Below are 11,287 nucleotides of genomic sequence, written 5' to 3'. Positions count from 1 at the left end.
ACGATCTGAAGAATTAACAGGAACCTTGTTTGTGCGAGAATGGAGAAATGTGATGTTTGTTTGTGATGTTATGTGATGTTTAAAATGGGATGGCTTATTGTAAAAGAAATAATTTCCTCAGTGAAGGAAAGAGAAATTAGTTTGCTAGAAAATGAGATATTGCTGGGTTCAATATATGTAGATCCAAAACACCAAATTTTTTTGGATGACAAACAAATTAAAAAGGTGAAGAAAGCCATCTATGAACTTTCACTAAGAATGAATTATTCTCAGAATCGCTGGAGTGTTCAAATCAAGACTGTTAGACTCATCCTCTTCCAGTGATGAATTAGATTTTGAGAAATATTTGAATAATATTGAAAAGGCTGAGGCAAAGCAAATGAAAATAAAGAACCAAGAGCCCTTTGATATAAAAATGAAAAAATACAAACAAGATTTCTGAACAGCCCTTGAAGAAATAGAGAAATATGACTATGTTTTGTGTAATATTACTATATTTGTGTAATTTTGTGTACATACAAGTTAAATGTGTGATAAGTTGTATTGGTTTAAACCTTTTTCAGAACTTAATTTTTCCTGAAATTTCTAAAGTTTGTGTGATTTTTGTGCATATTTTTGTCCTTTCATTCTTATTATATTTATTAAAAATCGAGTAAAGTTAACTTTAATTGCATACAATAATTCTTTGCAGTTTAGTTGCATTGGCATTTTCAGGATCCGTTGGAATGACACTGCTGGTTTTAGGCTGTGCATTACCACAGTATAAGTAAGTATCATTCATTTGAAGCAAATCTTTAAATAAATAAATAAAATATTTTGAAATTATTAAAATAAATTTTCCTATGCATTATTTAAATTAAAATACATGGTTATTCGATATGGTTGATCCAATTTTAGTTGATCATAAATTTATACCTGTTAATCTTGTATTTATTGAATATACAGAGAGATCCCGTTTTAACATGAAAACTTTTGACTGTATTATGTTAATAATGCTTCATTTTAAATGTTAACCATAAGCAATGTCCCTTAAATATTGCCACTGCATAAAGACGCTTGTTAGACATTTGCACGATAGCGCCTCTTGGCGCTGGGCTGTCTCCAGTCATGAAATCTTATTTGTGAGTCTGAAATATTTTGCAATTTATGTCCAAAAAGTGTGCAGGAAAACAAAATACTGCATTTTGTGTAATGGAATATAAAATTCAATTATTTAATGGTTTCTCTGTTAATTTGTTTAACATAAAACCAGTACTTTGAAAATTTTCGCCCTGGATCATCTGCTTTCAACATGTTCAAATTTATGTTATCACCTTAATGTGGACTGAGTGGAACAAGGGATTATATTACTGATTCATTTGTAATACCAGACCAGAAATGAGGATAGCTCTAATTTAGCAGTATTTCTTCAGGAGTAGTCTTCTTCAGGAGTCTTTTAATTTGTTCTTGAGTCAAGACTTCGTGCAAGATCATCCTGTTCTGAATTATTATGAAGCAAATGTAGTAAAATATATTGTGAAACAGGAGATTTTGTTTCTTGCAATGGCTGCTTTTTTTTTGCTTCTGTGAGAATAGTTGGTCATTTAAGGTGGTCTACTACAGCAGCGTTACAATACTAAAAATTTGTTTACACGCAGAATCGCTAAATAAGAAACTATGTTGCGTGAAATTTGGCAGAAATATAAAGCAATAGGTCAATTTTGGAATCAAAATGTTAGAATCAGGTTTGGAATGAAATTTACTTAAATATTATATTTTAAAAAAATTAGTTTGAAATATGTAATTTTAATGTGTAGTTTGGAAAGCGATCAATAGATGGCGCTACGAGTTACAATTTAGCATTGTAATCTTATTTCTGCAAAATTTCATGAAGTAATTGATTTTGATATCAGTTATAAATCATATTTTTTTCTAAATAATATTTAGAAGCGTTTCATATATTCCTTTATACACAGTTTTCACTAAACAGTGTCAGCTGTCAGCGGAATGACGTTTACGGCAACCCTATTGCATTGCTATTCCGCACTCGGTTTGTTTACATTTATTTGTACTGTGGTCAGTTAGCAAAAAATATGCGAAAATATCAAAGACGACCGAAAAAACATCCTGGTGTTAATAAGAGATCCAGAATTCAGCGAAAGCGTCCAGCTCAAGAAAAAAATATGAAATTAAATTCCCGAGATGTGGAAGATTCCGAACAAGTGGATGTTTTCGAAAGGTGAGAAATATTTTATTCTTTATATCGACTACCTCGTGTTTATGATTTCGTAGTAAGTTAATTCCGAAGTAAAATATGCGTATTTTTTTTATTGAAGGTCAGAAATTATTGATACAACTGCATCTGTGTCAAAGAAGAATCATTGCCCGGATGATTTTTTTTACAAAGTAAGTTTTTTTTTTTTTTTTTTTTTTTTTTTTGTATGTGTATGTTTGTGTGTGTGTATGAGGAGATGCTAATAATTGTTCAATTCTGTTATAACAATTTATTCCTCCATTCACACTAAATTGTTGGGAAATATTGAAAGTGTAAATTCCAATTCACAAAGAATTGCTGAAATAATTGAATCTTTTCAAAAGTATGAGCATGTTCTTGCGATCTAAATTGAATTCACCATCATTACATTCTATTATTGGAAATTTTATAGTCATATGTTTGCTACGAAATGCTTTGTCAGTTACCTATGGTATATTTTTACAGGTGTATGCACATTTCATTCATGTGCTCGCTGTTCAACTTGCTTTTTTTTATTATGTCATTTACTTGGATGTTAAAACTTTCTTTTAGCGTTGGAACATTTTATAATCATTTAGTAAAATTTACAGGGTGATTATAATTAAAGTTTAAGTTTCAAAACGCTATAAAAAAAGAACCACTGATGAAAATGATGTGAAATTTGAAAGGAATGTTATTGAAGAAACCGGAATGAGTATGGCAGAAGAAAAAATTTAGTTTCAAAAGTTAGCAACAGATGGCGCTGTAAGCGGCAGAATCACGACGAGAAACGAGAAATGTTTCGTAAAACAACGGCTAAGAGGTGGAAGTTACACATTAAAACGCATTGACAAATTAGAATTGTTGAATAATTTTATTTGCATGACTGTACATATCACATCGGAAGGGACAAATCGGTGGGTTTCAAGAGTTTTGCGGCGGCATACCGCATAAGAACCATTCATCAAAGAAGTTCGGAACTGTCGCAAAACATGTTCAATATGGTGTCCACCGTTGTGTGCAACAAGTTGAAAGCGACAAACAGCATGTTCCACAACGGATCGCAGTGTCTCCGGGGTGATGTTCAGAATGTTTTGCGAAATGCGTGCCTTTAATTCCGCTAAATTTGCAATTGGAGCATGGAACACAACATCCTTCAGATATCCCCACAGCCAGAAATCACACGGAGTAAGATCAGGCGATCGGGACGGCCAGGCTGTAGGGAAATGACGGCTGATAATTCGAGCATTTCCGAAATGGCGCCTCAGCAGCTGCTTCACGGGATATGCAATGTGCGGAGGAGCGCCATCTTGCATAAAAATGATTTCATTCACACATCCACGCTGTTGCAGAGCTGGAATCACGTGGTTGTGCAAAAGAGACGCATACCTCTGACCAGTGACGATTGCGGTAACAGGACCGGAAGCACCCGTCTGCTCGAAAAAATATGGTTGTATGATGACTAATGCCGTAAAGCCACACCATACCGTGACCTTTTCAGGATGAAGTGGTACGGGGTGCGTTGCCAGTGGATTTTCTGTTGCCCATATTCGACAATTCTGGGTATTCACGTATCCTGTCATATGGAAATGGGCTTATGGTCATATGGTCATATGGAAAGTGGATAATGAATGGCCGTGGAAAATTTCCAACGTCTCCCTAGCTGTCAGGTCAGAAGGAAGCAACTCCTGCACATGGCCAATTTTGTACGGATAGCATTGCAGGATGTTTCGTACCTGTCGTTTCGAATTTTTGCATCATTTTCTTTAGACCTACGACACTCATTGGACCAACGCCTTCTTTTATACCCTTCAGTGTCCTGAATTTTTGCAGAGCTACTCTTGCACAATCATCATTCTTGTAATACAGCTTTACCAGCAGAGCGCGGTCCTGCAGTGAAACACCCATGGCGAATGCCTGAGTCGCGAAATGAGGAACAGCCTGGTACCTGGCAGCTTTATAACACTGAAATTTAACTAAGATTTTAATTTACGTCTTCTTCCGCTTGCAGCGCCATCTGTTGCTAACTTTTGAAACTAAATTTTTTCTTCTGCCATACGCTTTCCGCCTTCTTCAATAACATTCCTTTCAAATTTGACGTCATTTTCATAAGTGGTTCTTTTTTTATAGCGTTTTGAAACTTAAACTTTAATTATAATCACCCTGTATATATAAATATATATTATTGCTTGTTTATTTATGGTTCTGTGTATTTGTCATGTATGCATGTTGTGAAGTGTAGTTTTTGAAAAATATGTCACAAATGGTAAATTCCACCAAAAGCTGAATTGAATTGATATTGGGATGCAGGTAATTAGAAAATATCTGCCGTGTATTTTGAGCGTAAACCATACTAGTACCAAGAATGAGATGAATACGCTCAGGCTTGCTTAGCCTTTTTGCCATTGTCCAAATTGAATTATCTCTAGTAGAAAAGGAGTGAATGCTTTCTCTATATAACAATAAAATATCTGTCTGATAAAAAAATCTACCAATAAGAAACTTTTCATATGTTATGTGACAGACTTTCTGCAAACAGAAGTCCTTAGCTCTGTTCTTGTACATGTTTTTTAATTGTTCAGATGTATACTTCTCAAAGGAATTCCTCTCATAGGAAGATTGTCTGAACATTTAAAAACTATATTCTGCTTTTAGGGGCCTAATATTTTAGGCCCCTAAAATTAATATTGAAATTTCTAAAATGTTGAAAAATATGTCATCTGGATTCCGTGCAAAAAATATAATCCCTCTTTCATTTCTGCATTTGCAATTCCTGCATTTTCTTTATTCCTACATTTTTTAATTGGAAGGAATTTCATTCGCAGAGCCGTCTAATTTATTCTTACAAATCATGTAGTAACGTACCATTTTAGATAGATATAAATAACACATTTTGTAATTTTTCTAAACTGCGGTTATACAGCATGATATAATAGCTACACAAGGTATGGCGAAACAGTATACAGCAATATCTGTCGCACTGTCTGAGATGGGTGGTAGTCATACATAGCTTAATGCTTAAATTTGTTATGTGTTATTTATTTATTCATGTTTTTTTTTTTTTTTTTTTTAATTATGTTATAGCAGTTTATTTCTTTCATTCTTAGGTCTGGAAGTGAAAAATTTGACTTTTCTACGCCAGAAGTTACAGCTAATGTTCCTAAGACAAACCAGGCTTTCTTGAGGTAAGTTGGTTTATTTTAGAAATAGGTATTAGCTGTGCATGATATTGAAACTCTTACAGTTACTTAATTATGGTTAACTAATTATGTATTAATTTAGAAGTCAAGCAACCAAAATCAGTGTTATATTTTCAAATAGTGAATATTTCGAAATATGATGCTGATTTTTGTTGCTTGACTTCTAAATTAATACTTGGTCAGCGTGTTATTGTATCTTAATTAAACTAATTATGGTTCTTTTCTTCTCAGTTCTGATCTGGACATTTCAGTTATCGACTCTGACGTAGAAGGTAGAAATACAAGCTCGGTTGATCTCTACATTATGGTAACTTGGCGATTTCTTGGCGAAAATTTGGCGACCAACTCTCCTACAGCAACCCTCTATTTTTTTTTCCCCGCCGCCATTTTGTCTTCACGAAGTAAAGACATGTTTCTTTTCTTTTTATCTCCTGAACACTTCTTCCAACAATCTACTAGCCGAATTACACTTATGCTAGAAATTTTATCAAACAAAACTGCTTAATCATGACAAATATTCACTGCAAAATTAGGAAAAACTGCACAATACCATCCTCCTTACGCATTTTTCAAAATAACACATACACATAAACCATGTACACCCCGACTTATTTTTACTTAAAAAAACATCCCAGAATTGCATAAAAATGGCATTGCGCACACTCTTCACTATATCCATGTACACTGCTTTTTTCTCATAAATTAAAAAAATTTCACGAAAATACATGACAATTTTCTCAATCTTTAAACCCGGTAAAAAGAACATATATGAAATTACATGATCGCGAAAAAGTATTTACCCTTTACAAATATCAACATTTCCACATATAAAATAAATAGAATATCCAAAAACTTTTACCTCTAAATCATCTATTACATTATACACGTCAGCAACGAATTCATACCGCAAGCATTACAAATACTTAATATCAAATATTTAAATTATTTCCATGCACGTTTATTTCAACTTAAACGTATACCAAATTCCTACAAGCATAAAATTCACAAAATAACTATCATTTCATTACAATATCACTAAACCATGTACACGTCGACTTATTTTTACTTAAAAAAACATCCCAGAATTGCACAAAAATGGCATTGCGCACACTCTTCACTATATCCATGTACACTGCTTTTTTCTCATAAATTAAAAAAATTTCACGAAAATACATGACAATTTTCTCAATCTTTAAACCCGGTAAAAAGAACATATATGAAATTACATGATCGCGAAAAAGTATTTACCCTTTACAAATATCAACATTTCCACATATAAAATAAATAGAATATTCAACAACTTTTACCTCTAAATCATCTATTACATTATACACGTCACCAACGAATTCATACCGCAAGCATTACAAATACTTAATATCAAATATTTAAATTATTTCCATGCACGTTTATTTCAACTTAAACATATACCAAATTCCTACAAACATAAAATTCACAAAATAACTATCATTTCATTAAAATATAATTAAATTCAAAAACACTACTTAAAATATAAATGAGCACATACATTAAATTAATAAAAATTACCTTACAATCCTAATTACTTTAAACTAAATCATTGCTAATAACAATTTTCCCAATAATACCAAATTCCTTTCCACCTTACATTTACAACAATGCATAAAAATAATATCCTCAAATAATTAAAAATACTAACTTACCTAATCTTCTTCAGAATCTTCATTACGTGGCGGATACACTTTTCTTCCTTCTGTTTCAGAATCTTTAAAATCATACTTATCTTTCAAAGCAAGATACCAGGTAAAATAAATAACATAATAAAACATCTTTATTTCTCTCTCGCACAACCTTAAAAAACATTTATTACTATCCTTTTCAATACCACTAAATACCCATTTCGAATTCAGTTTAGTTACGGCCATGAGATCCAAAAATTCACAAAAACTATTTCACACAACACAGAATAAAGCCAAATACAAAATTGCCAGATTTTTTCCCGATTAAAGAACAGTAATTCGTTCATTAATATCACATGACATATCCCATGATCTCTCATTTCCCCCACACAAAATAATGCGTAATCGGAACTGAGTACTGCTCACATTATTACCAGAGTCCATTATTACCCCCTTTATCGCCTCCAAAATGTCGCCAAACTATCAGTTACCATATTGTAAAGATCAACCACAAACTCTCTTTTGGGGTAAATATGTATTTCTCTATGCCAAAATTAAAATGTCATCATTTATGTTTTTCTTTTATGGTGTTACATTATGTTGTTTACATACTGATAGCTATTAAAACTGTTAAATATAATATTGTAGCTATCAAAAAGAGGGGGTGAATTTGATTTGTACCAAATTTGGACGTTTTGCATGAAAGAACTTGAAAATAAAAGATTTTTTTAAAAATATATTCATTGAAATCAGTGAAATTTTCAGACGGGACGCTGAAGCAAAGGAAAATATTTTGGGGTTCGATTCTTTTGATGGGAGCCTCATCAATAAGCCTACTATCTTTTTTAAATATTGCTTCTTTTTCATTGTTTTCATGATGTTTTATGTTCCCTTCATGAAAGAGATTTTTAATAATTTAAATTTTGTTAATAAAATATACAAAATGAAATCTGTGATTATGTGGCTATTATTTTTTCCATATATATTTATTTGAGGAAAGCCAAAAATTTTATTATTTTACAGAATTTTTAAGAAAAATATAAAGATAAAATTTTTTAAATAATTCTGATTACTAACTTTGCTTTCCTCTCGTAATGTGCCTCAAGTTAGAGCAATTAGACGACAAATTTAAGTCATGTGATCTTTTTTCCCCCAAGTTTTTTTTTAGGCTTAGGAGTATAAATTGCTTACCCCACAAGACATTGCATCTTCTTAGTATGCCATCCTAAGGCTCTGTTCAGATGATGGTATAAATGTCATAGACGCATAATCATAAGGCATAAAATGTGGGAGTTCCATTCACACCTGCGAGAGAGGGTCTAAGCCATAGCCAATTAGAGAAGCTAAATTTGTGCATGCATGTATGTGTCTACAACTTTCTCTCTCAATAAGTTTCATGTATATGCTCTGATTGGCCGACTCTTATATCAAGTCGGCACAAAGTTGAAAACTTCAAGCTTAATGCCCAAACTAGTTTTTGTGACATAGCAAGGTCTGACTACAAAGCGTTGTTAGTTGGGAATTATGACAGTTATACAACGGCACAGACGCATATGCACAGTCATAAAGGTCTTGAGCGCATGCGTGAACGCCTATGCGCATGCGCAGAAAGATTTTAGCTTTGAGGTCTGGATTATAGATCATTCCGGATTATGGGTGTCCGAATTAACGACTTTTGACTGTATTTATCTTTTATAAGTCTCTTGTTTATTTTTTTGTTTACTGCATTTCTTCTGAATAACAATTGTATATTTGAGTTTTCTGGGTGTGAATAAGTATTTTTTAGCTTTATTGTATCAGTACAAATATTGTATTTTGAAACCTCTGTATTTGAATTTGTAGAATTTTTGTTATAAACTACCTATATTTTGTAAATATTGTTTAATAATAAAGAGTTTGGTGAGGTGAATAAACATATGAAGGCAGAATTATTCCAAATTAATCTGGCCAACATTAATTATTGAAAATTCTAACTTGAATTTGCCGTTTAGCCATTTGGCTTCTCAGTGACATCTCTGAAGACCTTTCTTTCCATTTATTGCTGTAAACTGCGCTTGCAGTGAAGTATTGTGGTTTTACTCCTATGTAACATGAATTCATGTTACTCCTATGTAACATGAATTCATTTTTGTGAGGAAGATCTCAAAATCACTACTTCTGTTGAAAGACTGGAGTGTAAAGGGTCCAACTTATTCTTATGTTGTGGTACTATGGTATAAATCAAGTGTGATGTGTATATTAGTTTTCTCTTAGGATATCCTCTGTGAAGATACTGCTTCTGCAAAAAAGGTAATTCTACTAACCTTTTCAATTATCCATCTGCTGTTTCAGATTGAAACCAATTTCCTGCATCTGATTGATGTTTTTTGATTTATTTCTCATGCAATTCTGATCTGACATCATCTTCTAACTATTAGTAGATATATATCTGCATTAGTGATAATCAGCTGTGAGCACATAGTGCACCATCTGCAACTCATTTGGGTATAAACTATGCTAGTGATTATAATGTCCTTGCTTTTTCCCATATGTGCCATATGTTGCATGAAATTTTGTTATATGAATCTAGCTTCCCCTGAGGAATTTCTGTGATCTTTCTAGTATGTATGGTCAAGAATTAGGCTTGTGATATACTGTCATGATTTTGCCCACATGTTCCCTGAATATACTACCATTTCCTTAGGAAGACTTCCAAGAAGAATACTGTTGTGGGTTCTAAGCCTAACTATGGTTTGGAACTATGTTTATAATGAATTATTGGCATTCTGCACATGTACTGTGGATGCAATTCTATTTCCATTTAGAAGATTTTCTGCAAAGGCAATGCTTTAGCTGTGAGATAATTCTGTTTTGGAAATAAAACTGATATTTATTTAGATCTGTGGTATTTATAAGGCAATTTATCAATAGCAGGTAGCATCTTGCCTCTTTGCTTTGATCAGGGCCTGTGCAACCAGTGGTAGTCAAAATTTTTAGAATTTAGATAATAGTGCATAGCAAAATTTTATAATTTAGCAGAGGGCACTGAGCAGCAGAATTTAGAGGCAAAAAAATGTTCAGAACTTACAAAGACATCAGCCAGCAGAATTTAGGATATGCAGAGATTGCACTGAGTGGCAATAGTGCCATATGTTACATTTGCTATCTGCATTATTAATTTGTGAAACAATTTCAGCTGTTTGAAAATGCATTTTTCTGTTAGAAATTTGTATTTCTTGTAATTTCTTTTTTGGGGGGGGGTATGTGATGTACTCTGTTGTCGAGAATATGGTGTTAAAAATATTTTATCATAATTTTTTTTTTTTTTTTTTTTTCAGGTGTAGATTTTGTGCATGATTTGGCTGGGTAAGGAGTTACTAAGGAAGAGAAACTTACATGCAGGTTGAAGCATGCAGTGTCAAATGTATAAGGAATATAAAAGATGCTGTATATTAGTATAAGTTTGAATAACCATAATAAAAAAATTTCTTGAAAATTGTGTTTTTTCTGCGAGTTATTAAAATTGGAAATAATTAATTACAATATTTATGAAAATTTTCGAAAATAAAAATACAAGTAGTATCTAAAAAGTACTGCAAAACTCATTTTAAAGTAGAAAAATTATTCTCAGATGAAATCCTTTCGATTATGCAAAGGGACTATTTTAGTATTTGAAAGGTTCATTTGAACTCAACAACTGAAACTAACGTATCCCCAGTTCATTGATACCAACCATTTTGTTGGTATCAATGAACCCACTGCTTTCTAAAAGCATTTCTGTCAATTACTAAGGGCTAATGAACAGGTGTTGAATTCTCAAGATGAATGTTGCCGAAACAGAAAAAAGTTTACTTCAGAACATTTTGCAGTAGCTCAAACAAAGTCACGGACCTGATCTATACTGTACTCAGGGAGAAATTATTCCCCTTCCTTTTCTTTCAAAAGCTGAGTTTCCACAATGCACAACGGGAGGCCGTTGCTAAAAGCTGTGGAGCCAGTTTTATAGCTATTTTTAGCAACTTGTGAGCTGTTTTTCAGATAACACAGTAAATCTCGGGGAGGAGAATTTAGGTACAGCAAAATTGTAAAATTCAGCGAAGCATCAAGCAATAAAATTTTAGAATTTTGGGGGAAGGGCACTTGACAACAGAATTTATTGCATAGAAAGTCAGCAAAATGCATAGCGCCGTACTTGATTCATGATACAGCAGTATTCATTACCAATAGCAAACTTGTTTGAG

At 32.7% G+C, this 11,287-nt stretch overlaps 1 protein-coding gene across 4 annotated transcripts in view; it reads left to right on the top strand.

The window, feature by feature from the left end:
• Positions 1-691: 691 nt before the first annotated feature.
• The window catches only part of LOC118191469 (leptin receptor gene-related protein-like), a 32,971-nt gene continuing 22,375 nt past the window's right edge, over positions 692-11,287 (top strand). The window contains exons 1-4 of one of the 4 annotated variants that reach the window (XM_085826891.1): positions 692-766; positions 2,316-2,385; positions 5,320-5,397; positions 5,644-10,800. In XM_085826891.1, the coding sequence (XP_085683017.1) occupies positions 2,369-2,385; positions 5,320-5,397; positions 5,644-5,917 (369 nt within the window). In that variant the 5' untranslated portion in view covers positions 692-766; positions 2,316-2,368 and the 3' untranslated portion in view covers positions 5,918-10,800. The other 3 variants (XM_085826892.1, XM_085826890.1, XM_085826893.1) reach the window with 3 other exon arrangements.

This window comes from Stegodyphus dumicola, chromosome 11, assembly GCF_044657685.1.
Source record: "Stegodyphus dumicola isolate Sdum_Otavi_A_Nest chromosome 11, ASM4465768v1".
Lineage (NCBI taxonomy): Eukaryota > Metazoa > Arthropoda > Arachnida > Araneae > Eresidae > Stegodyphus > Stegodyphus dumicola.
This window is presented reverse-complemented; position numbering and strand designations above follow the sequence as displayed.